The sequence below is a fragment of the Oreochromis aureus genome, linkage group 12 (assembly GCF_013358895.1).
Source record: "Oreochromis aureus strain Israel breed Guangdong linkage group 12, ZZ_aureus, whole genome shotgun sequence".
Lineage (NCBI taxonomy): Eukaryota > Metazoa > Chordata > Actinopteri > Cichliformes > Cichlidae > Oreochromis > Oreochromis aureus.
The window spans coordinates 34,477,263-34,505,012 of NC_052953.1; the positions used below are offsets into that span (position 1 = coordinate 34,477,263).

Consider the following 27,750-nt stretch of genomic DNA (forward strand, 5'->3'; position numbering starts at 1 on the left):
TACTTCGAATTGGAACAGTACTTGGTCTCCGACTGATGACGTATCACGAGTACACGAGAACGCAAGTACGCACAAGTACGCATATTGATAAACGCCCGCTGTGTCCCAATTCAGGGACTGCACGCTTGAAGTACGAGAAGTGCGGAAGTGAGAGGCTCGTGAAATGGGACGGTCTAGCCTTCGTCGTGCTGCTTAGGTTGCCTATGATACTAACCGCGAGACACGTTACATACAGCATTGTGTGACAGAAATGAAGGAGAAAAAATGTTTTGTTGGTCATTCATTTTTGTCATGACATCACTTTGATCAGTTGAGTATCTGAGGCTGAGACCACAGGACTGTAAAACATGATAGTTGGGCTTCATTTCTGTACTGAACAGTCATTTAAGATTAGTTAGTAAATAACAATTAGCTAATGTTGTTCATGAGACTAAAATCATCTCACTGTGGTAATGTAAATATAATATGGCCAATATTACAGCAGTGAGCTTGACTTCTGGGTCAAAGATTCAAGTTGCAGTTATTTATATTTCCTATCACCTTAAATCTTCACTCAAAGACGAGTATCTTTGACAGTGTATATATAGATGTATTATACATAAGAGACAAATATTGTTCGTTTAATATGTTGGCATTATTACATTTGGCTCAGTGCTTACATACATGTGTAAAAAGGAAAATGTACGAGCTGTGAAAACGGTTTCTGATAGAATGAAGAAGACTGATATATTAAATATTCCTTTATTGGGTGAGAAAATCAGACCATGTCATAACTGCTTTAAGTCTTACAGAATAGATATCAGAGCCTTAAACAGGCTGACTTCTGCTAAATGGGTCAAACTGAGCAGAAAGTATACAAACACATAACATCCTTATAGAATATGATGTAACACTATAGATCAACTTACCTCAGAATATATAAAGCATATAAACAATTACAGCAATATGATGCAACAAACACAGCAGTACTACTAATCCAAAATACTCAAAGCCATTTCCCCAGCTTTGGAAAACACACGCTCACAGGGCACAGATGAAGCTGGGGTACACAAAAACTGTAAAGCCAGGTGGAAAAGGTTCAGATAAGATGTCTTCCTATTCCCCCAGTACGTTAAAGGATCCTCTGATCTTGGAATGTTTCTCTCCAACACTCTCCACAATACTAAGGGGATGGCAGTCCTTTATAATAAAATTCAGGACTGCCTGGTCCAGAACAGTCTTCCTAGATGCTTGATTTCAAAATAATAAAACACATATTAATAAAAAAAAAATGATGATAAAGCTGTTCAGTGTCAATATGGGCCAACCTGTGTTCATTCTCGGTGTGTTTGTCTCCTCATTTTCATGTTTGGCTCTGTAATGCCTGAACACTGAGGAGGTGCTTTTGTTTGTGTAAGAAAGCTCAGCAGAACAGATGCGACATTTAACCTGCATAAAATGAAATAAATAATTTACACTGCAAGTCACATTGCTGTTTTTCCTATTCTGATAGATTACACGGTAACAAAGACAGGCAAACTATTATGTGCAGTTAAAAGATCAAAATGATCCCACACAGCAGAAACATTTCTTTTTCTTTCGGGCTCCATTTCGTTATGGAGAGTGTAGAATTACAGGGATTATTTTACATAACCATCATCTTTATCATTGCATTAATTATCATTTCATCAAAGCATTTATTGAAGTTGTTGGCATTATGTTATAATTTGTATTACAGGTGTTATCATAATCACATATTAACATGTTTATTACAGGTGCAGTTATAACCACTTTAAATCATTGAGTTAAATCTATAATCTTAAAAGCTTATATGCTGAGTATATTGTTACAGTAAAATAGTAGCTGAGCAAAGGCCTCAGTGTATTCAGCAACATATTGCACTAGAGTTTACTTGACAACAGGTGACGGAAGGAGGACAAGTCCATGGGGACCTCATCACCATATTTGGAAAAGGATGCCAGAAAGGGGAACTTCTGTGTCTGCATTTATCTCTTCAAAATGATCATCGTCTGTAGAAGAGGCAAATAATGTTCTTAAGATGCAAATTATGTGCTTGTAAACAAGAGGGGGCGTTATAATACCCTGATGTTATAAAAGCAATCTGAAGTGTATTTTTGGGCGGGGATTTACAACTGATGTTTTCCAGTGTACATCTCCCCACGCTGCATGTATTCATTAAAATCAATTGTTTGACCAAGCTCTTCTGGACCATCATTGTTTTACTCTCGTCCTCAATTTCGGACCCTTAACAAGAGATATGTATTATTATTTTTTTTTTTATCTTTGCGAGAGTAACTTTGTGTTTTTTTGGTGGCGACTCATTCCGTTGGCAGATGCGGATGCGGTACCTTTTAAACACAGTTTGGCGCGTTGGCAATGAGCGATACAGCAGCTGTATCGATCACGTGACTTTTTCTTAAAGCGACGCACGCACCGATACAGGTTTCGCTCTGTGAGCTTGATACATGCGTCGGTACATCAGTGTTGCTGGACCCATCACTAGTCACAGATGACACATTTGGCGTTTTTTTGCTGGTTTGTCTGTAGCAGCTCCTGAAACGCAAGACTACCACACATCTGTTCGACCAAATCCAGTTAATCTAAGCGCCAGTTAATCTGGAACAAATGGACCTAGGAAAAAAACTTTATCGGCTTCAAGGAAAATTTATGTTAGTCGTCTCCTCAGGATTGAGCCTCTAACTCGCCCTGCTGTCAGCAGATTGATGCTTTTTTATTGAACTGGCTGCATCTTAGTATATAAATGACAGCAAGGAGCAAGCTCTGTTTGCAACATATCTTGAGCTAGTTTTCCTTTCTTTCTAAAGTCTAGTATGGAGTTGTTTATCTCTGTAAGTTTTTCATACTTAATTTTCTTTAGGTTACTAAAGATAATCTAGTAGTTAAATATAACAACCTTGGAACATTCACAGATATTTCTTAATTTCCTAGTGAGACAAGAATCACATTAGATGTTTCAAGTTAGTGCTCTGTCACATTTAGAGTAAAATGTGTTCAGGTGTCGACATATGTCTGGATATGGGAAGGCTCTCATTCTGCTTCTCTAGTACAGTTAATGTAGGTGGTCAGATGTTCATGACTCTGCTGCTGGTAGAAAAAAAACAACAACTGATGTCAGGAAGTTTTTCTTCTCCTCTGCTTTATTAACAAACAATAAATGCAGTAAATGGCATCACAGCGTACACCAAAAACTTTCAGTCAGCTGCTGCTATGCTGGCTTCTGTATCAGTTTCAGAGAGTGTATCTGTTGTCTCCAGTGTGTGTTCCAGCTCTGCTGTTCGCTCAGCTGTCTTCGTTTTATGTCGTCTGAGAACGACAGTTCCAACTTGACCGCTTGCTCGAACCGCTGACACACACACACACACACACACACACACACACACATACATTAATTACATGTGTGGTTTGTGTGTGTGTGTGTGTGTGTGTGTGTGTGTGTGTGTGTGTGTGTGTGTGTGTGTGTGTGTGTGTGTGTGTGTGTGTGTGTGTGTGTGTGTGTGTGTGTACACACCTTCATAGCAGTGTTTCTTTGCTCCATAACAGTCACATGTCCTGGGGTCCACTTGGATGTAGCGATAGAAACTGTTGTTACCATATTAAGAGGAGATGGCAGGTCCCCTGTGCTGTTGGTTGCCATGTCCATACACACACACACACACACACACACACATATACACACACACTTGAAATTGACTATAGTCAAACATCTGTACTGTCAGGGGTACCATGCAGGTCAGAGGTCAAGGATTACCCATTTTCTCCGCTTGGTCTGCTTCCTGTTTCAGATCCTGCTTCTACAGTAACAGCCCCACCTTCTGTCTGCTGTTGTGCTGTTGCTGTACCAGTTTCTATGGAAACAGGTTAAACATAAAAATTATTCAACGTTATTTTGGATGCACTCATCTTGAAATGAATCTGGGAACTTATCTGGGCAGAGATTTTTAAGCACTATATAAATAAACTTTAATTTAATTGGTTAACCAGACATAAACTGCACGTGGGAAATCACCATTCAGATGCTTTCAAATTTTAGTGAGTTTATCCAGAAATTTTTCACTTCACTTGTTTCACATTTTGGAATGTTACAGCCTTTTCACCTCAAAATTCTACACACAATACCCCACAACCTTTGCTCTATACTTTGTTGAAGCAGCTTTGGCAGCAATTACAGCTTCAAGTCTTTTTGAGTATGATGCTACAAGCTTGGTACACATATTTTGGGGTAGCTTCTCCAAATTTTCTTTGCAGAACTTCTCATGTTCCATCAGGTTGTATGGGAAGGATTGGTGCACATTTTTAGATCTCTCCAGAGATGTTCAACTGGGTTCTAGTCTGGTCTGTGGCTGAACGACTCAAGGACATTGACAGAGTGGTCCCAAAGCCAGAGAACTTTGTTTCTCGTGGGCTGAGCATCCTTCATATGGTTTTTCAGCAAACTCCAGGCAGGCTGCAATGTGCATTTGACTGCTGAGTCACTTCTGTCAGCCCAGGGCTGATTGGTGGAGTGCTGCAGAAATGGTTGTACTCCTGGAAGGTTCTTCTCTCTCTCTACAGAGCAATGCTGGAGCTCTGGCAGAGTGATCATTGGGTTCTTGGGCACCTCCCTGACAGAAGCCCTTTTTAATCCGATCACTCAGACAAACTTAAATTTCCAAGGTCATTTTATTGGAATCATCAATAAACCGGGAGAGTGGCACGGCTGCCCCTCCGTTGGTCTTCCTTGGTCTCTTGTACTCTGGGGGCCTCTGGATGTCTGGAGCCTGGATCTCCTCCATACCTGCTTCATGCCCTGGAGGATGGGGCTATGGCTCCCCACACCCTCTAGCAGATCATTACATGAAGGAACCTTTTAAATACAAGCGCATTCATGCTCACAGGTGTACACACGGGTGCTCACAGACACAAACTACACCCTTTTTGGCTCCTACCTCAAAGCACACTGTGCGCTGTCGATCCTACGTGCTGCACAATAATATTCAATATTTAGTATTTACTGTTATATTCTCATAGATTATCGCAATGATATTGTTTATTATATTGCTCTCTTTTTTTGCTTGTTTTCTCTTTTTCCTTTCTCAACAGGTGATCCAGGTGATTGATATATGTATTTTTTGTCTGTTTGTTTTGTTGGTTTTTGTTTCTTGCCCTTTATCACCATTCCTTTTTTCCGCTGTTTTTCTCTCCCTACCTCTCTTTCTTTCTCCCTTTTCTTTCCCCCAGTCATGTCTGTCCCGTGTGTAGCAAGTGAAAATAAAATAAAATAAACAATAAAAGCAAAGGTGAATCAAATAGACCAATACGGCAAGGCCGGGATGGTCTGTTTGGCAAAGTAAATCCGATGGGCATGTTTCTTTGCCTTTAGACAATAATTCTGATGGCAAAAGAACCAAACGGGACAGGCAGGGGGGGAAAAAAAACAAAAAAAAACAAAAAAAAACAAAGGATATCATCAATAAACTCCAATAAAAACAATTCAAAAACTTGACAACACTGCCACCTTTTAGACCTATGAGCCTAAGAGACTATTCCTAGGTCCATGATAAACTAAACTGGGATTATTTTGAACTGTGACTCAAGCAAAGCTACTCTAGCAAGTCCAAGAATAGAAATCCAAACAGCAAATGGTCCTTGATCCAGTGTCTGATGTCTTGGTGCTAATTACCACAGGGGAATATAGGCTCCACGACTTGCATTGCGTCAGGCAGGTGGTGGGGTGATCATCTATGATTTATAGCCCAACTGAACAGATGTTTACAATATGTCCAATTGCAATCAGAGGTAAAAAACAGAATTTACAGCTTAAGGAAAGCATCTCTGCACACACACGCACACACACACAGCCATTGTGATGGTACAAATGAGTAAAGGTTACCTGCAGGTCTAAAGAGGTCATTCATCTGATGGAGCAGCTTCTCTGTCAGAGAAGCCAGTGATGTAACAAACTCCTCCCCTCTGCCTCTCACACAGTCCTGCATACAATCATATAATGCACACTCAAAGTGAGACTGCAGATTAGAAAGGTGTCATCTGGTGCCACTGTCACATACCTGCAGCTCAAGGTGTACACTGGAGATAGTGCTGTGTAGCTGCTGCTGCCTCAGCTCTTCTCTGCTGTTCAGCATCTCCAGCTCATCCTCCCTGAGAGACGTTCGCAGCTGACATATGTTCACACTCTGACAACCAGACACATAGAAACCAGTCAGCTTGCAGATCTTTACTGTCTGTATCAGAGCCTTCTGCATCTCAGCTTCATACCCTTTCCTTCTCACTGGCTGCCAGAGTCTCCTCCAGCTTCTGTGTGAATCTCGCCACTTCCTCTCTGAGCCCCGCCCCATGCTGTCGCTCATGGTCACTTATCAAAACTGCAGGTGATGAAAGTAGCATCTCCTCGAACACAGACAGCTGCTTCACCACATCTGACCCATAGACAGGAAGAGACAGACAGTGTGTATAGATTTTTTTTTAAGTGCTTATTCTGTGTGACTGCTTTGAGATATTTGTATCTTTCTAAGATATATAAGTTCAGCCTGAGGTTCCTGTTTGTATCTCTCATGTGTCTGTTCTAATTCTGTAGTTTTTATTTTGGGACATGGGAAAAGGATAGCTTTTAGAGATGGTGACATAGAACAGCTCAAACATGTGCAACATGAGCTGAAGAAGAGACAAGGCGAGAGAGAGAGAAAATGGCAAAAGTGAAATACAAAAAGAAGACAAAAAGGAATCTACAGCACAACAACATCTGTGAGGTGTGGAGAGCAATCAACACCATCTCTGGCTACACCAAAAAGAAAAGACAGCCACTCCTGGGTGATGTGGATAGAGCTAATGAACTCAACTAGTTCTTCAATAGATTTGACTCTGTGGTCACACCTACATCCCCTGCTGCCCCTCCATCATTTTCTCCTAATTCTCCTCAACATGTGGGCATCTTCAGTGCAACTCCTCCAATAGTGTGCTTCTCAACCACAGCTCTCACTTCTCCCTGCATCTCTAATATGGCACCTATTTTCTATCCCACACCTGTTCTTCCACCATTGTCTGTCACAGAGACAAAGGTGAGATTGGAGCTTGGAAGACTATGCTCTGGGAAGGTTGCTAGTCCAGATATTGTTACCAAAACCTGCTTATTCACTCCCCTCCACAGTTGCTTTCTCTGTATCAGGCAAGGATGCAATAAATCATTAAAACCTGGCAACTGTCATTTTAATCGACTCTATGGGACTGGTTTAAGTAACAGTCTAACCTGTTAAACTTTATCAGTTGTTATTTTACTGAGCATGTGAAAAAGGGTGTAACTATTGCACTGGAGTTCAGGGCAAATCTCATCCACTCCAGTGGTCCTGCCACTAAGGAGTTTTTAATTTACCTCATCCCAAGGTTGCTGAGTTCAGAATGGAGAAAATTCAACTATGTATATGAAGGAAGGCTGGATATTTTCATCTAGCATCTCTTTGGACCAGATCTTCAAAGGACTGTTAGAGTTCGGATTAGGACAAGGTTGAGGCCTCAGCCAGATTATAGTGCAAAATTATAGAAATGTTAGTCATCAAAAAGATGGAAAGAAAATTTGTGCATTTCTGAACGGGTACCATCTCTGCTGGTGTCCAGAAACCTCCTTGCCTGCTCGTGGTATCCCACCAGCTTCTGCTGCATGTTCTCAATCCATTGGTCCAAGGAGTCAGGAAGAAGCTGGAAACAGCTTAGACGCTCACTGCGATAAAAGTCCTGATAGATGGACAAGGGAAAGGTTCTTGTTAGTTTGTGCAGATCGAGGTCGATTTGACTTCAGTTTGGAGCAATGATAACATCAAGTGAGAACATGATTTGGATCAGTGTGAAGTTAAAGTGGAATCTTAGCATCAGATAATTACTTAAATATCGAGTGCTCCGTGGTTTTCAGAAAACTGTTAGGGATAGGATTTCCCCTCAGTCATGTTTATGTTACCTCAGCAAGCTGCAGGAGAATGTCATTGGCTTTCCACAGCGCCAAATTAACTTTGGAGCTAAAAGATCTGAAATGCAAAAATATCATAACGCAACTAGAACATTCCATAAGCTGCACATCAGATCTGAATCAGATGGGACTCACTGTGCACTCAGATCTGGTTTGGGTCCAAAAATCTGGAACCTTCTCTCATGCCTGATATCAGTCCTGATAAACCTGGCGCCCCTCTTTACACTGAAATACAAACACGGGTTAAAAATAAAATAGAACAAACCATTCATAGATTATCTATAACATATATCTCTTAGTGGTTATTGTACTAAAAATGACTTTAATATGAATCCTCAAATTTGCCATTTTGTCTAACACCATTTGGTTTGGGTAACCCTAACCCTACAATTCTTTTTCCTAGTCTTGGCAAACCATTTTTTTTACCTCTAAAAATAGGATATGTGTTAGGGTAAGTCAACTATGGAATTCTATTAGGGTTAATATCCCTTACTCCAGAACCAAAAATAATTGTATTCGACACACTTCTAAAATATTTATATTATTCCAAAAAAGTTAAACTTTATTTTTCTCCAAAACATAAGCTTAGGTTTAGGGGTAATATATAGTGTATGACATTACAGTATGACAGTTCATCAGTGATGATTACATAGCAAGAAAGTAAACTGGTTGTCAGTGTTGTTATGTTTGCAGCCACAAAAAAAATTGACATTGATGTTCAGATGAGTTACAATGCATCATATTTCTACATGTGTTTACCTCGGTGCATTGACAGAATCTTGTCTCTGCTGAAGCTGGATAGGATTCAGACCTGCAGAAACACAACATGCTGTCAGTCTGAACTCACAGACTAAAAGGGTTGGCTGCTGAACACCAAACGCGTTGCAAAAAAAACAACACGAAATTGAGAATTTTCGAGATCCAAGTCATGAGGAGCTGGGTCTGATGTTTCCAAACAAGAAAAGTAAGAAACTGAGCTTCTGGAGCAGCGTCTAGCTGTATGTCTGAGGTCAAACATAATTATTTTACCATTTCCATCTCATTGAGTATTCAGTACTGGTGTGCGTTTGAGCTATGAGAGCATTCGTTTCCAAATGCAGTAGTCTGATTGGTCAGATCTGTTTATTCGGATCCAAAAAAATCAAGGTTAGTTTGAAAAAAATAAATGCCAAAAATGTATCCCAGTGAAATAATGCGGTCAGTGTGAACAGGTGCACAAAGAATAGGTTTGTCCAAAAAATATTTAGAATGCACAAAATATTCATATGGATTTTATGCATTCAATGTGTGAAGGCCTTCGGTCACCAGATAAACATCCAAGCTGATACACACACCTCTTTTATATAATCTTCGCTTACTCTGAACACACAAATGAAAAACTGTAATGCCAAAATACTTCATTTCAAAGTTTTCAGTTAGTGAAAGTTTGTTTATTAAGGATATAGCTGAAAGAAATCATGATCCTCACCGTAAACCTACTCAGCTCAGGGAGGTCTGAGATAACCTGGTGAAAGCTAAAACCACTGTAAAAGTGCTCTACACAACAGAGGTTATGGCACGTTATATTGTAATGCTAGAATAAGTTAGCAATACAAGTTCAATGCTGTAACCAGTTTAAAAAAAAAAAAAAAAAAACGGTGAACAGGTTGTATGAGTGGTGAAGTAGTTTATGTGCAACTCTCTGCAACACTACTGAGAAAAAAAAAGACATATCAGAATGAAAAAAGAAACAGATGTTTGTTCTTTACCAGAAGATGTCCTTTGTCTCAGTTCTCTTTCCGTTGCTGGATCTTGGCAACTAATCCTGTATGTTTGGGTTTTGGACAGAAATAAGGGATTGAAACATTTTTTGTCTGCATAATCAAAAAGTATCACACAACAAGCAGTAATCTCATTCCTGCAGCAGCTGCATTATTAGTGGCTTCTATTAAAGTTGGAAGTTGTAATGTCTGAGTTCCCAGTTAGAATTTTCAACTGGAAGTCGGATTTCCAACTCTGACAGTCAGAGCACCCCCACCAACCCAAAGTTACATTAAATGGACCTCCGCATATATACCTGTTAAAGGACCTGATAACCCCCACAACAGGATCATCAAGGGGGTCCATATTTGTTTTGTTTGGCTGCAGTAAACCAGGAGATGGGGCTGGCAGGACCTGCTTCCTGGATTTATGGTGACCTGACAAAGCAAGGCCTTCCTGCAGTGCAGAGTCCTGAACACAAAAATGAAAAACTTAAACCCACGTGGAAAGAAAATAGACTGGGTCAAGGCTGTCGGCAAAAGGCAGAATAAAAATAGAAGAGGAGGGCATAGACCCTATGCAGCCTAGAAAGAAGAGAAGCAGTGCAGAAAAACAAGGCAACAGGTGGTAGATAAGAAGTGACATACCAAACTCAGGTCCAGGTACTGACAGCGCTCCCTGAGTTCTTTATTGATTGATGACAGGAGGGAACAAACCTGATCTGAAGACAGCTGCATGTAGAGAAAACATTCATGTTGGAGCTCTTGTTCTTTGGTATAAGTACTACAGTCCTCTGTACAATAACTGTATAGGAGTAATAGCATTAGTCATTTGACCAGGGGTGAAAAAATAATGTTATGTTACTACTATAAGTATGGACACAGATTTTTCTTTCTGTGACTTTCGTTTAATTATGTGCTATTTGTAGGAGTTTGCACTGTTCATTCTTGTCACCTTTAATTCTACCAGTTTTCCCATTTTCCTGCTTTTTTTTTTTTCCTACCAGCTCTGTTCAATTAGCCGATGTTCATATTATAGCTGGATTAGACCATATCCTAATCGTCATCTTCTCAGACATGTCCTGACAGCATCCAGCAAACCTGCTGTTTCAGGATCGTTTCCTGGAAGCTCTGACCACGTACACTGTGATCTTTGCAGTTTCACCACAGACCTCAAACTTGTGGAAATAAAAAAAAAATATAAACTTCTGTGTCAGAGGTGCACAAAAAGATGACCACAAGTCTGAGATCACTCAAATTTATATCAGATAAGCCTTTTGGTTTTAATTGGTCCTGTTCTTGGAAATGTTTGATTACGTCTTGTATTTATGAGCCACTGTTCATTTTCCAGTTGCAATATAACTTTGTCACTGCACAGTCAAACCTCCCAGCTATCTTATTACCTGTGTGTCATCCAACATCTTCCTCAGGTCCTCCAGTCTTTTGCTGATAACAGTCTGCTGGTGGTTACTTCTGGCAGCCTGGAGGGGCCCAACAGTATTAATAAACAACCAGCAAAGACAGAGAGAGACAGACAGAGAGAGAGAGATGGGCACCTCAGATTTGATGTGAACTTGTGTGCTGGTGATCATTTTCTGGGCATCCTCGATAAATTTCACCTCAGACTTCAGAAAAGACAGTTTCTCCTCCAAGGGAGCCAACACTTCTTTCACCTGCAAAATATCATTAGACTGGTTAATGTTGAACAACAGAACTGCCTCTGGAGTCTCCAGTAGTGTGCATAGAGTATTGCTACCATTGATATTTCCACCTACCAGACATTTAGTGGTCTCACATATCATGCCACTTTATAACCTATTACTATTACAACTTATTTCTCTAGTTGCTTGGATTTAAAAACAACTTTTTTCTATATTGTTCTATTAATTTATTATTGTTAAGTACTGTCTATAAAATTGAGTTCAAATGTGTTTATATAGCACCAAATGTAAGGTAAAGACCCAAGAATCTGCTTTGCTAATGACCAGAAATAAACACATTATATTCACGATCTATACTGTATATAAAAGATGTACACAGCGACCTGGACATTGACATTAGTGTAAGAAAGCAATATTGTTTTTCAGATTATTCCAAAAAACACCAATAAGAGCCAGATTATTGGGCCTACAGTAGCATGTTCCTGGCTATCAAAGAGACTGGGTCCTTTCGATGTAGAGGAGTAGCAGCTCTACTCAGAGCCCCTCCCCGATGGCCCAACTCATCACCCCATCTCTAAGAGAGAGGCCAGCCACCCTTAGACAAAGCTCATTTCCCCCGCTTGTATCTATGATGTTGTTCTTTCTGCCACTATCCAAAGCTGGTGACCATGGGTGAGGGTAGGGACGTAGATCAACCAGTAAATTGACAGCTACGTTTTTTGGAGGCCACCTCCCGATGAAGCCAACAGAACTGCATCATCTGCGAAAAGCAGAGATGAGATTCTGAGACCACTCCAGTCAAAGCCTTCCGCCACTTGGCTATGCCTAGAAATTCTGCCCATAAAAATTATGAACAGAATTGGTGACAAAGGACATCCCTGGTAGAGTCCAACATGAGTTCGACTTATTGACGGCTATGCGGACCAAGCTCTTGCAATGGATCGAATGGCTCGTAGCAACACCCCATACTCCTGAAGCACTTCCCACAGGACACCCCAAGGGACACGGTCAAATGCCTTCTCCAAGTCCACAAAACAACCTTAGACTGGTTGGGCAAACACCAAAGCAATCTCAAGTATCCTCAAGAGGGTAAAGAGCTGGTCCAGTGTTCTGCCCAGTCACGCCCTTCCAGGTCTCATTGTCATTGCCCACTAGTTTTGAAGTCTCCCAGTAAGACAACAGAGTCCCCAGGTAGAGCATCCTCAAGCACCTTGCCCAGGTACTCCAAAAACTGCCATTCGGCGCATGAGCGCAGATGACAGTCATGACCTATTCCCCGACCCAAAGACACAGGGAACACACTCTGTCACCAACCAGGAAAAACTTGGATTGCTTTGGCTGTATGTTCTGGGTAATTTCTGGTTTTTGAATAGCTCTGTCTGTTCCCTCACCCAGGACCAATTTGTCATGGGGACATAAAGTCCACCAACAACATAGCCCCTGGAATCCCTGGGACACTGAGGGGCAAAAGCTGTTATAAAGGGGAAACTATACACATAAAAAAAAAAAAAAATGTGATTGTTGATGCATTTTGGAGGATTTAAAAAATTGTCTACATAAATATTATCTAATATGTTTCTAATATGTTTCAGTAAATTATGGTGAATGATATTCTAGTATTGTCCCAGTATGACGACATACTTATTAATCTCTGGCTCTCTTCCACATCATGTCTTCTATCCTGTCTTCCTTCTCTCACCCCAACCAGTTGCAGCAGATGGCCCCGCCCCTCCCTGAGCCTGGTTCTACTGGAGGTTTCTTCCTGTTAAAAGGGAGTTTTTCCTTCCCGCTGTCGCCAAAGTGCTTGCTCATAGGGGGTCATTTGATTGTTGGGTTTTTCTCTGTATGTATTATTGTAGGGTCTACCTTACAATATAAAGCGCCTTGAGGCGACTGTTGTTGTGATTTGGCGCTATATAAATACATTGAATTAATTGCATGTTACTTACCACTGTTTAGCTAATATGCTAATATGTGTATCTGAGCATTGCCCCAGTACGGTTCATGTATGCAGTTTGCTTGCTAATCTTGCTGGTGTTATCTACCTATTGAACATTCCACTTACTTGTCCAAATATGATAACTTTTGACCCCAACTGTTGCCAGTGCAAATACTAAGATTAAGGTTTCAAAATCCTGAGTCCAGAATTAAATGGTGGCCAGATCCATCTTTTATATATAGTCCAGGTTTGATGTCATCATGGGGCCATCAGGTTAGACAATTGGGATGGAAATAGGAATTTTGTCCAAAGAGCGACCAAGTTGTAGAAACTGCAAACATGCTAGTACATATGGAAACAGACTCTACTCAACCTTTTTTATACAAACTATGCTTTACAGAAGTAACAATTAACAGAGGACAAAACATTGTACCTGCTGTAAGCTCGTGGATTCAAAAGCTTCGAGAGCAGAGTAGATGGACTCCTCAGTCGTGCTGATACGCTTGGTTTCTTCCCTCATCCTTCTCTGAAACATCTTTAGCTCCTGAGGTGCAAAATCTCCTCCTTCACTGAACAGCCTGCAGGAGGAAAACACACTCATCTGGTGATGATCACTTTATTTTGCTGAAGAGTCTGCTGCAGCTGCTGTTACCTGAAGGAGCTGAGGAGTTGTGCTGTTTTACTTCTGGCCTCCTCCATTCTTATCCTGACTGTCTGTCTGAAGTTGGTCAGCCAGTCCTGCGTTTCTTTGATGTGTCCATGCAGACAGTCCTGCAGGGTGGTGCTAGCAGTCTCCAAACTGCAGAGAAACACACCTGTAGTCAGTGTCTCAGCCTCACTAAGCTGACAGTCACATAAAGGTGCAGATAGAAAGTTTTTACTGTTGACTGCTGCTGGCTGTTTGGATGTTAGCCTCAATGTTGGGAAAAGTGACCATAAGCTCCATGTTCTTTTTCTTCATGGAGGCCTGCAGGTCTTGCAATTCCATCCCGCAGGAGGTCAACAGGTCCAACACACCCTCAAAGTGGGTGTCCACACGCTGTCTGTGGAGCTGTAGCTCAGCTACACACAAAGACACAGTTTGGTTAAGAGGTGTTTTCATTATTAACCTGCCACTATATGCTTCTAGCTGCTTGTGTAAAAATAATATGGGAAGGACCACAGCCTATCAATATAGATGGACATTGGTAGTGGTATCAGTAGTGATGTGCCAAACCAATACTACAAAAAGTGAATGACATTTTGTGACTTCAAACATCTAACTTAATTGCTGGCAACGAGACGTATCCAGACAACAGGTAATGTTTTCCCAGAAAGCTGATTCTGAGTGCAATCTGGATGTTGCATTTTCAGTGGAAGAAACAGATTCAACTTTTTTTCCTGGATTATTGAGCATGCATCAAGACAAGATAATCTTTTCTCAACTTCCACGCGAGCTACTAATGAGAGTAAAGAATATAATTGATTGACATATGATCTGGTATTAAATATGCTACAGGGTCACTTCGGCAACCGGAGCATTGAAGGACCACTAGCTATTAGCTTCAAACAACTAGACTGCTTCCAGGGTGGATGCAGTTTTAAACCTGTATTCTTTTCAGTGACCAGCATCAGTAAGTCATTTAGTTGAAAAACAAAATCTTATATGAGGAAAATAATAATAATTAATTGGCAAAGTTGGAAAACCTTTTATGAGTTGCTTTAAAAAAAAAAAAATTTTTCTATAACTGCAGTTTTATTGTTGATTTATGTCAGTGGCTGTTAAAGTTAGACATTAGAGACATTTTAAAATGATTTCTGAGTGGCGGCACTTGCTTGTAAAAGGTTTTGGTGTTTTTTAGCCTCATGCATTCAAGTCTGATTTCAAAACTTAAGATGTCAGCAGGAAAAAACGTGAAGTCACTGTTTAAACCCATCTTTTATATCCATTCTGTGAATCATGATTACTACCATGTGTTACAGCATATTCTGTAACCTTCAACTAACTTTCACCAACATTTGTGCATTGTTTGTGTGTGTCTGTTACCCATGCGGGGCTCATATATATGGGTCTTGATATGTCGGGGGTTCAGCTGCTGGAGTTGGAGCTCCTGCTCTGAGCGCACCGCTTCCTTCCTGTCTCTCAACCTTGAAACCGCTAAACTGAGCAGATCGTGGAAATGCTGCTCCAGGTGGTCCAAGAACAGAGTCCGGGACCTTGACACACAGACAGTCAGCCTGAGGTGGTGATCTTTGAACTGAGAGTCCTTACAAAAGTGGAAATACAAGCGCGTGTATGTGAGTACCTGCTCAGAGAGTCTGTGAGGAGGTCCACAGGAAATAAGCTCAGGTGTGTCTCCCACTCCAGGTTGACTGGCAGGCTGGGAGTGGAACATCTGAAAACAGGAGCTGAGTGCACCACATCTTTTGATGAGGTAAAGGTGACAAATCTGCTGAAATCACAGATCTCCTCCAGGATGGACCCTGCCTGAAACGCACATACACACACACACACAGAAACACACACACACACACACATAACCAGTGATGTTTTCTGAATCAATCAGAAATTGATCATTGTTTGTTTATCACTAATTCACGCCACCTCAATTAGCCAATTTTGAGAGCTGTGTGTAGTTTCGGGACTTTCAATCTGCCAGCTGGTTTCTACACAAAAACAAATAAACATGTCAATACTAAATAAAATCAGTTTAAGTATCTGAGCATGAGTGTGAAAGAACAGACCCATGTATGGGCTGGATTGGCCACTAGATGGTTGGAGGAGCTTTTCCAAATCCCCTGGACTCTGAGAAAAAAGAGACAATGACTTAAATTGATGATATCTTTTTTAGATGACAATGAGATGAAAAAAGTCAGATGTGTTCAGATCGATGCAAACTATTTCAGGCTACACTGTAACTGTGTTTCTGTGGTTACCGGCTACATGTAGTGAGTGAGGTCTGTCTGCTGTGGTTACCGGTTGGTAGGTATGACTCAGGTGGTAGAAGGAGCTGAGGTTCCTGCTGTAGGAGACAAGCTCCTCCAAACAGCACGACGGGTGAATATTCAACAGGGTCCATTGATCAGTGACAAACTGATTGCAACTGCACACACACACACACACACACACACACACACACACACACACACACACACACACAGAAAATTAGGACTTTTTGTTTAAATTACCTTTCTTCCTGCCCACACAGCCTCTGTCCCTTTTACAGTTAAAGTTGTGGCTGTGTTCGCCTCAAGCCAATCAGACGAATGATCATGTTAAACAATCGGAGTTGGTCAGCCAAGTTTGGAGTCTTTATGATGTGATTGCTTCCCTACTATAGCGCGAGCCAAAATGTTAACACACTGCGTGGGGATGTTGTGAATTTCAATATTTGTAATAAATTGGAGAGAAAATGAACTTTTATTTGGATTTTGCATTGGAATTAGCCTTAGCTGGCGTCCTGTAGTACCTGTGTTTAATCTCCTGCAAATAACCGATAGTTTTGTCCAGAGACGTCTTCAGAGCATCCTCACTGCTCGCTTGACGGAGTCCTCCTAACAGGTCATCCATTTGTATCTTCTGTTTCTGATCAAATAAGAGCAAGCATGTTGGAAAAGGGAACCTGTCGTGCTCTCTCTCAGGCAAAAGTGTGAAGACCACATGGACCTGTGACTTATCTGTATGTACTGTTTTAACATGAGTCCTTGTACGGTGCTATTAAAAACTTTGCCCTCTGATTTTTTAGGGTTTTTTTTTTTTTTCATATTTGTCACAATTACACATTACAGATCATCAAAGAAATTGTATATTAGACAATATTATATTAGACAAAGAGTGCAGTGAAATGCAGTTTTTAAACGATTATTTGATTTAATGAATGTTATCCAAACCTGCCTGGCCTCTGTGAAAAAGTAGTTATTGTCCAAAACCAAAAACTGGTTGTGCCACCCTTACCTGCAAGAACTGTAATCAAGCATTTGCAATAACGAGTCTTTCATATCATTGTGGAGGAATTTTGGCCTACTCTTCCTGCAGAATCGTTTTAATTCAGCCAGATGGGAGGGTTTTCAAGCATGAAGGCCAAAGAATCTCAATTAGTGTGGACTTTGACTGGACAACTACAAAACCTCCATTTGTTTGTTTGTTTGGTTTTTGTTGAGTTTTTCATAAGATATAATAGAACGCAAATCTTCCATAAAGTTCAACTTTTGTATCGTCAGTCTGCAGTATTTTACAGTGACTGTATGTGAGCTACTTGCCTGTGTTTGTTGTTTTTACTTGACCTACCTGCTTGTGTTTTACTGCAACTCACTTGTAAGTGCTGCTGCTGTGAGCATCTGAGATCATCCAGGTCTTGTTGTAGTTTTTCATCTCTCCTCTCTAACTTTTGACAATGTGTCTCCCACAGCAATGCTGCTGCTCGCATGACAACAAATACACTCCTACTTAGACTGAAAGCATGATGGGCCACAGAGTCACTGCACACCTGCAGACAGACAAGCAGAAAGCATGAACGCGTGGCTGCTCTGATACAGTGCAGAAACAGTCTGAGGCAGATTTATGTGACTGACATCTAAAGCGGCCAGCTGCTCTTCATCCTGACTCTGCTGTGCTCCAATCACTGTGAGAAGCTGTGAGTTGATGATGTCATTCACCTCCTCTTCTGACAACTCCAAAGCCAAGAGCACTTCCTGTAGGATGACAGGTTAAAAATACAGGCCTGTATGCTGGAATGTAATCATGCTATTGTGATGCAGCTGCAGATAGCAGGCATTAACTAAAGGTATTTGAAAGCTGCTACATCAGAGCCAACCAAACGCGTTTACCTTACAGCGCTCCACCTCCGCCAGCCGATTCTGCCATGTCTGTTCAAAGCAGCAACGCAGCTGATGGAGAAGTTCAGCGTGGAAATGTTCTGAACACACACATACAAACCTACATTTATCGCACCATAGTACAACTCAGACTTGTTCTTCTGCCAATTTGCCACGAGCAGGATAACAGATCTATAGGTCACACTCACAAATGCTCATCAGATCAAAATAAACTTTTTAAAAGATGATTTGGATGATGTAACTGGACAGTGTTCAGATCATAGAATGCATGACTTGGTAACATAGCTGCCTCATGAAGGTCATACAGTGATGTTTTCTGCTGTTCAAATAGTGATTTAATTTTGTAAAGTGAAACTCATACTGTATTAGTTCATGAGAAAATTAACAACAACATGAAGTCCTGATGACTCCAGAGGACAGTTACCAATTTGCTGATTGACATCTGTTAGTTGGTCAAACCAATCAGACACCAAAACTTTGGAGCAGGTGGGTGGGACCAGAGAGCTGAAACACAGAGAGAATGTGTGACTTGACAAGCACAACAAGGGGTGAAAACAAAAGAAAAAAGATCCAGTCAGTCCAGAAAAACTGGACTGACTGGATCCCCAGGCAATGAAAAGATGATGTTTTTTGTTTTTTTTTACCTGATCTTGTTAATGATGTCACAGCGCCGTTCAGTCAGATCTTGCTGGGTTTGTTTTATCTGCTGAACTGAGGCCAGCTGCTGATCCTCATTCCTGCTGCAGAGACCTCTACAACACAAATACTACTGATTATCAGCCAGTTCAAAAACTTACCATAGTACACAATTTGGAGTGATGAGTGATCTTTCAGTTGTAGGACTGATTGTCACAGGTGTTCTGAAACTGACCACAAATATAGAAAAATATTAGGAAATAAAAGCTCTCCAATAGATTGGCAACATGTCCAGGGTCCGAGAGTTAAAAAATGAAAGCTGCAGACATTACCTCAATGTCAGTTTGAGATAGTGTCCTTGTTAGACAAATGTTAGGCAAATTGGTCCTTGGTGAATGGCCAAATGAAGAGTGATTCAGTCAACACCTATGGACAGAAAATCAAGGTACCATTGTACCCTATAGGGTTGCCGGGCCCAATCCTATAGCCAGGCCTCCAGACGGAGCTGTAGGAAGAATGTCCGGTGGTCAGGCCTTAGCCCATGGTGGATGAGGTTCACCTTTAGTTCTTAAAGGCTTTGGATGCTGTAGGGCTGTCTTGGTTGACATGCATCTGCAGCATTGCGTGGAGATCTGGGGCCATGCCTATGGACCGGCAGACTGTGGTCGTGGTTCCCATCTTTGAGAAGGGGGACTGGAGGGTGTCCTCTAACTACAGGGGGATAACACTCATCAGCTTCTCTGGAAAGGTCTATGCCAGAGTGCTGGAAAGGAAAGTTCATTCATTCGTCAATTCACTGATACAGGAGGAACAATGCGGTTTTCATCCCAGACCCAGAACATATAACCAACTCTTTATCATCGTAAGGAGCTACGTGGGAGTTTGCACAACGAATCTACACGTGTTTTCTGGAAAAGGCATTTGACTACGTTCCTCGGAGTGCCCTGTGGGAGGTGCTTTGGGAGTATGGGGTCTCTAGCTGTTGCTACGAGACAATACTGTCAGTAATTTGGACTCGTTCCCGGTGGGTGACCCCCTGCACCGAGGCTGCCCTTTGTCACAATTTTTAGATGTAGTTAGGCGGCAGAAATCTTCCACTTTGATGGCCTCAGAATCTCACCTCTGCTTTTTGCAGATGATGTGGTTGTGGTCCGGCTGAGGACCATGGCCTCAGACATGGTTTGACCTGGAGAGCTCACACCACTGACTGAGTGCTCGCTCCCGAAGTGGAAGAATTCAAGTGTCTCATGGTCTCGTTCATGAGTGATGGGAGAGGGTAGCATGAGATTGACTAACCAATTTAATCTTAAATGGGCCGGACTAGTGAAGATATTTATTTAAACATTTAACCCTGAAATGTCTCATAGTTTCTCGGTTTTCTTCATGATGAAATTATGGAAACGGTTCTGGTATCTGATTACCCAGAGTGCCCTGTATTTATAATAAGTTTCATTTAATTTGTCAACCACTTTTTGCCACCCCTTCTTTTTTGTTTTTGTTGCTTTGGTGACAATGCCTGTAGTCTAAATCCCAATCTACCCCTAACAGACACTCTTGCTTTGCTAAGGAAAAACTTTGTGCCCTGCCATTATTGATATATTCTGTAGTTAACGACCTGTAGAGTCATTAGAGGAGTTATTCTGGATTACCGAATTCAGCAATTCCAATCTAATTCTCTTCTGACTTTGGGAAATGAACAAAGTGGATTAGAGTGTTGGAAAAGCTAACCCTGAATCTTTTAAGCTTCTGGCTTCTTTAACTGTTTCCATCAGTTTATTACTGGGTTTTCCAACAGTCTGAACTGTTATATAACATCACTCACCTGAACTGATCTACAATTCTGTGGACTCTTTTCCTCCTCCAGTGACTCAGACAGTCGTCCCAGTGCTGACGAAGGATTGACTCCTTATTTAGACTTTCCTCCTGGAGGAGCAGCAGCAGTCGGGCAATGCTGCGACGGTTTGCTAGCAGAGACTGATTCACCATCTGAGACAAACAGAGATACAGAAGTGCAGTTTATATTTTAGGTAGGAGGTCTGATGAGAGGTCACAGTGACTTACTGTAGCTTCAGTGTGGATCAGCCTGTGGATGTCAGATGGATGCAGGAAACTGATCCGCTCCAACACACGGTAGTACTTCCTGATAATAGCTCTCATCTATGAGAAAAAGAAAAATACATTAACTGATCTTACAGAGGATCCCTTATCATATTATTAGCCTTTCTAAGGCAGTGGAAACTACGCAGGCCCTCCAGAGTTGGAAGGGGGCATCAAATAATTTTCTGGGCAGTGATAACACTCTCAGCTCCTGTTTTGTTGCCACTCTGCAACAGGTAGGTGGACTCATCCCCCCAAGAAATGAGCCCACCTACCTGTGGCTGAAAGACCCACAGTTGTGGTCCGACGTTTACATACACGCATGATGGGCACAAATGTTTTAGGGTTATAATGATTTCTTTGAACTGCTCTTTTTCCAGAATGATTATATGGCATACATCTTTAATGTCTTAAACAAACAGGAAGTGGTGCACAAGATTGAATTTTAGTTTGGTTTTTCTCCACAACCGCTCAGCAGTATACACACAGGCTGTTCTATTATTCTATCCACTTTGTGTACCAGTACCACTGAGGGCAAACCAGCCCCAGAGCATGAAACTACCACCACCATCCATGACAGCTGGTAAAGAGTTCTTAGGTTTGAAAGCCTCACTTTTACTACTCATCCTGCCATCATGGCCAAATAGTTCAATCTTTGTCTCATCTGACCATAAAACCTTTCTCCTGGGGACATCTGGCTCCTCCACGTGAGCAGCTGCACGTGGTGACACAATGTGGTGACAATTGTTTGAACTGATCATCTTAATATGATATCTCAAATGACTCCAAGAGACCTTCCCAACTTGTGTAAATGTACAATTCTTCTTCCTAGATCAAACAACTTCATTTACAAGGCCGTAAATGTAGAACCTTCAGCAGCACTTATTAAAAGACTTAAGTGAGTGTATATATTTAAGCTTGTATCCGTACTTGTCTATGTTTGGATTAGTTAAAATCCTAAACAAATTCAAACTTGTGCACCCAATTCCGGTTTTTAAGACATCAAAGCTGTATGTTCCACCATAGGAAAAAAATAGTTTAAAGAAATTTATTATGAAGATTTTACATATACTGCTGACCACAACTGTACAGTACTGCCCTCTATTGTTCAACCACAGACTGTGGGTGTCAGATGGTTTCTTTGGGTAACATTTTAAAAGCGTCTTGGCATCAGTGACGCTCAGTCTGACCTGGTCGGTACGTTGTTTTTCAGTTTCAGTCAGTTTGAGGTTAAGTTCTGTGATAGTAGACTTCTTCAGCTTCACGTCTGCCTCCACCTCCTTCCAAAGACCCTGGATCTCCTGCACACAAATGAAATTAACACTCTCAAAGCCAATCACATTTCTCCAGCCCATGAGATATTATTTTCACACTCCACCAACCACACCAAGTCTAATTATTCTGAAGGTTTGGAGATTTAAAAAAAAAAATCACAAGCTTTCTCAGCAGGCTGCAGGTTTAAAACTGTATTTGATTTTCTAAACTTTATGTCATGTGTACCTGCATACTGACATCTTCCTGATCTTCCAGCGGATTCATTCTGACTTTCAGGGTGTCCAATCTGAGATCCACCTCCTGCAGACTGGACAATAGCTCCTGACTGATGGCCATCACCTGAGTCTCACACACCTGACACAATGACAGACAGTGGCCAATAATTTCACATAGAGTATGTATTGTGACACCACAGCATGTATTTCCCTCAGGTGCAGTGTAACTGTGATGCGTTGTACCTGAGACAGCTGACTCAGCTCTGAATCCAGCTGTTTCAGAGCCTCTTGATGTTTTTGACTTTTTTTCTCTGTCAGATGTTCAATGATGTCAGAGTTGGGATGATCAACAACTAAAAGAAAGAGAGAAGCTTCTGACTGTGATGTGAACAATGACATTTTAACTAATTTTCTTAACTTAATGCTTCTGTTAGATTAGCTGATCTAGCTGCAAACATCCAGGGCTGAAAAATGAAACAAGTGCCAAAAACCCTACTCTGCAGTCTCTCTTCCTGTCCACAAACAAGTAAATCTCAGCTTTATAGCAGTAAAAAGCATCTTCATATATTATAAAAAACTGTTTTGCCCTCTGTGAATAGTAACCAGGGCCTGCTGGGGGCTCACCCTTGCCTGGACCAGACCAAATTCATCTCATAGACCCCAGTGCACAGCACTTCTATGTGGTCAGCCCTGGAAACCCTAAGTAGGTGTTAATTAGTATGCAACAAAATGGATGAGTCCAGAAAAGACAGTTTGGGGACTCCTCTTGAACCACAGTTTACACTCCTACAGTAGACATCTAATAATTTTAAATGATTATATTTGACAGATATTATTATTCATATCTCCTTTGTCTTGATGCATTCTCAATCATCCAGGAAAGTAAATCTCCAAAAGTTGAATCTGTTCATCTGGACGTAGCGTTTTGTGGGAGAAACGTTTCGTCACTCATCCAAGTGACTTCTTCAGTCTCAGCTGACTGCAGGTTTCCCCAAACCTTATAAACAGTACATTTGCATAATGACTGAAACCAGCCCACTGAAGGAACAATGGGCTGTGAGGTCAGTTCCTTAATCATAATTATGCAAATTCCCAGACTGTCTGAAGCAGTTGGAACAAGACAAGGCTTTTGACCGGACCTCATACCACAGGCTGTACCCAGGGGAGTCTACACCAAGTCTGTATGGTTTACCGAAAATACATAAGCAGGGTGCACCTTTAAGACCTATTGTCTGCATGATCAACTCGGTCACCTATAACATCTCCAAGTTTCTGGCTTCGATCCTCAACCCGCTGGTGGGCAGCTCTGAACACCACATCCAGAACACCCTGGATTTTGTTGAGAAGGTGAGAGATGTCATTATGGAGGCAGATGAAACCATGGTCGACGTTACATCTCTCTTCACTTGCATCCCAGTCACGGAAGCGTTGGAGGTAGTCCGTAAGAGATTACAGGATGACACCAACCTCAGCAACAGGACCACTCTCAGCATCGACCAAGTGTGTTTGCTTTTGGAACTGTGTCTTCATTCCACCTACTTCACATACAAGGGTCAGTTCTACAGGCAGAAACATGGGTGTGCCATGGGCTCCCAGTTTCACCCATCGTGGCCAATTTGTACATGGAAGAAGTGGAAAGAGGGCTTTGCTATCCTACCCTGGAACACCACCAAGCCATTGGTTCAGATATGTGGATGACACCTGGGTGAAAATCAAATCTCAGGACGTACTACATTTCACGGATCACATTAACTCGGTGGACCGACACATCAAATTCACCAGGAGGATATGAAAAGCGGCAGGTTAGCCTTCTTAGACTGTGAGATTTCCATCAGTAATGGGGACATCTAAAAGCTGGCGTGTACCGTAAACCTACACATACGGATCAGTATCTAAGGTTTGACTCTCATCATCCACTGGAGCACAAACTGGGTGTCATCAGGACGCTACAACACAGAACGAACACCATCCCCACTGACACAGCGGCCAGGGAGGCAGAAGGACAGCACATCAAGAAGGCCCTGAGTAAATGTGGTTATCCCAGCTGGACTTTTGTCAAAGCGGGAAAGGCACCTAAAGAAAGCTCCAGCCGATCCAGGAGAGAAGGACAACCGCTACCCAAGCGAAAACCTGTAGTGATCCCATATGTGTCAGGAGTATCGGAACAGTTGAGACGCATTTTTTCTAAACACCGTGTCTCTGTGGCTTTTAAACCCCAAAACACGCGCCAAAAACTGGTCCACCCAAGGATCGGGTCCCCAACACAAACAGAGTAACATAGTGTGCGCTGTTAAGTGCCAGGAGGATTGCCAGGATTTATACATCGGGGAAACCAAACAACCTCTAGCAAAGCGGATGGCACAACACAGAAGAGCTACCTCATCAGGCCAGGACTCTGCAGTCTATTTACACCTACAGGCCAGTGGACACTCTTTCAACGATGAGGATGTTCACATCCTGGACAGGGAAGAACGCTGGTTTGAGCGCGGAGTCAAGGAGGCCATTTACGTGAAGAGGGAAAGACCATCTCTGAATCGAGGAGGGGGCCTAAGGGTACATCTTTCGCCATCTTACAACGCTGTGATTGCAGCCATTCCCCAACTCTCTGTGAATGGTACTCATGGCCATTGATCAGTGTTCTTTGATCAGTGGGCTTTGGTCAGTGATTGTTGATCAATGGTCATGGGAATTTGCATAATTATGATTAAGGAACTGACCTCACAGCCCATTGTTCCTTCAGTGGGCTGGTTTCAGTCATTATGCAAATGTACTGTTCATAAGGTTTGGGGAAACCTGCAGTCAGCTGAGACTGAAGAAGTCACTTGGATGAGTGACGAAACGTTTCTCCCACAAAACGCTACGTCCAGATGAACAGATTCAACTTTTGGAGACATATCTCCTTTGCTGTTGTCAGTCTTGTATATTATGTGTATCCCTGATTGAAGCAGTGTATTTAAAAAAAGAAACACTTCTGAGATTATACAGAAAGTTTTGCCAAAAGATTTGTATTTCTGATTTTAATTTGTGGTGTAGTTTTTTTGTGTGTGCACAGGCTAGAATCCATTATTACATTTAAAAAGTGGCATCTTCATATTAAATTGAGAGCTTGCAGCATATCTTTGCTGTACATAGAAAATGTTTGGCGTCACTGTGGCGTCAGTTTCTGGAAAATGATTTGAAAGCTAAAAGGTCAGTGTCCTTAAATAAGCTGGTGGTTGCGTAGCCAGGGCCTGCTGGGGGCTCAGCTTTGGTTGTGTTAAGGAATGGTAGGCAGTGATCCATTTTTAAAAAAGGTAAAAACAACAAGTGAACACAAGTAAACTAAGACCCGTTGTCCATCCTGTATGTCAGCCATGAGTGCACATGACTTGACAGCACAGCTCTGGGCAAGTGCCACCCCAGACCCACTTTAGTTACGACCCTGTTGTACTGCATGTCTGTTGTAGAAGAAAAAGCACCACTGACCCACGGCATCTGGAAGTGTGCTGACATCATCTATGACATCATCATCATTATCACTGTGGTCCGCCTGCTGCCTCCTACTAAATGAAAAAACACAACATGTTTTGAGAGAGTGGACGCAGTACAGATATGTAACAGTGGCGTGTGTCTCTGTCCACCTGCTGGCTGTGCTGCAGTGTGTGTTGCTGTCCACAGCAGACAGACAATTTGTCCCGGTGTCTCTACGTCCGGCTAGAAGAGATCTGGACAGCTGAGCCTGAAACACATGAGAACAACAAACAGCTCAGTCACTGCTGCAACAGAACATGTCAGCCCTCGTCAGTCACCTTGAGTTCTGCTGATCAGTGAGCCCACGTTGTCAGTTTTACTCTGTAAGGAAGAAGGGAGGAAACATTGAAGTGGTTCTGTATGAACACTGGACTGTACACACCTCCTGCTCCTCCTGCGCTCGCAGTGATTTCTTACTGGGAAGGAGTCGGTGAGGTTTGGTAACCTCTGCTTCGTGATTCAAAGTATGAAACTGTCAGTTTTTCTAAAACGTGTAACCCTCATCAAATCAATGCGTGCATGCAAAATCAGTTATTCAGTGTACTCCACTGACTCACAAATGCTTCGTACTAATCAGAATTTCTTTTTCAAGTTTATGTATAATATTTAAAATGTAAAACTTTGCCAGATATGGAGGGAAGACTGAGCTAGTTCAGGCAGGCAGCTGGAGCTCTGCTGCATCATTCACACGGTTATACTTTTACTATTTAAACTGCAGGATTTCCCATCTATCTGACATGTCAGTGATGCTTCCTCTATCACCACCTGCCTCAATTTGTAATTTGCCTGCAGTGACAAGCTTGGAGCCAAGACGCCTTGATATGACAAAGGATTTGTCTGCGGACAACAGCTGGTAGGAGTACTAAATGTTTTTAGGAGGAATCAAGAAACTTAAACACGACCTCTGCTGCACACATCAAAGACTTTTGATCGGTTTCCTGACCCCTTAGTTTTGACCCGGCGTTTTCTAACAGCTGATCTCTTTATTGCGGTGTTCACGTAAAGTGTGACCTCAGACCCACCTGAGCGTCGAACAGCTGCCGATAAACCTCCCCGCTCGGAACCGTGGTGCTCTCACACATGACGATGCAGCTCGCTGCACTCTTCAGTCCAGGCTGACAGAAACACTGTTTAATAACCTTCCTTTCTGTTGTCACTCACACTAAACCATGTACCTGCTCGGGCTGAGCGTTTTTCCCGTCACTATGACAATCTCACTTGGACGAAAGCTGCGTGGCGTTCAGGGTCAACGGGAAAAATGTCCATTCTGTTTGCAGTTCCACCTTATTTGAAGAAATCAAACTTTTCTTACATTTTTACCACTTTCCTGGTGTGAAGGAGTAAAAAGAAGGTAAAACACAAGCAGCACCGAAGCCTAAAACCAGTATGGACAGACATCTACAACCAGAGCGATAGACCGAGAAAAACACAGCTTTAGTTATTTGGGCCAACTGTCCCTTTAAATAAACATTGTCATAAGCGGAAGCATCCGGACCTCGTCCATGTGTCAGGATGGTTCCTCAAACTGCAGTAAAACAATAAAGTCCTGACATCCAGTCTGAGGTTCCTCAAAGAGCAAAATGTTAGCTCCCGTTGACCTTTTCTTCAGACTGTGCTACTCATCAGCAGTGTTGGTCAAGTTACTTGAAAAAAGTAATCAGTAACTAATTGCTGATTACTTCCCCCAAAAAGTAATCCCGTTACTTTACTAATTACTTATTTTCAAAAGTAATTAATTACCTAGTTACTTAGTTACTTTTTAAAAACACGATTTACAACCTGAATAGGTAATAAAGCGATAGATCTTTCAGCCCAATTCTACTTTTTCTGCATAATCCATCATACAAAATGTAATCAAATGGAAAAGTCTCTTTTTAAAACTTGGTTTTAT

At 41.8% G+C, this 27,750-nt stretch overlaps 1 protein-coding gene across 4 annotated transcripts; it reads right to left on the reverse strand.

Annotated features, from left to right (window-relative positions):
• Positions 1-3,139: 3,139 nt before the first annotated feature.
• Positions 3,140-27,301, reverse strand: ccdc180 (coiled-coil domain containing 180). Of its 4 annotated transcripts, none has more exons than XM_039620384.1 (37): positions 26,882-27,300; positions 25,970-26,067; positions 25,815-25,888; positions 22,593-22,702; positions 22,360-22,488; positions 22,050-22,160; positions 20,824-20,919; positions 20,585-20,748; positions 18,771-18,878; positions 18,551-18,630; positions 18,118-18,206; positions 17,863-17,982; positions 17,604-17,777; positions 16,761-16,876; positions 16,268-16,394; positions 16,036-16,096; positions 15,896-15,957; positions 15,597-15,778; positions 15,338-15,507; positions 14,193-14,373; positions 13,964-14,110; positions 13,745-13,889; positions 11,268-11,384; positions 11,115-11,192; positions 10,360-10,443; positions 10,029-10,183; positions 9,721-9,776; positions 8,732-8,783; positions 8,108-8,197; positions 7,964-8,030; positions 7,608-7,743; positions 6,274-6,434; positions 6,066-6,191; positions 5,891-5,987; positions 3,770-3,866; positions 3,530-3,641; positions 3,140-3,364 (listed from the first exon to the last, which is right to left on the reverse strand). In XM_039620384.1, the coding sequence occupies exons 1-37, from the start codon at positions 26,939-26,941 to the stop codon at positions 3,227-3,229; spliced, it is 4,170 nt and encodes a 1,389-aa protein (XP_039476318.1). In that variant the 5' UTR covers positions 26,942-27,300; the 3' UTR covers positions 3,140-3,226. The 4 variants fall into 4 exon arrangements, 3 of the variants coding, with proteins under 3 accessions (XP_039476318.1, XP_039476319.1, XP_031590758.1); XM_039620385.1 differs by having other exon boundaries at positions 22,372-22,488; positions 25,815-25,891; XM_031734898.2 differs by having other exon boundaries at positions 25,815-25,891.
• Positions 27,302-27,750: the final 449 nt, after the last annotated feature.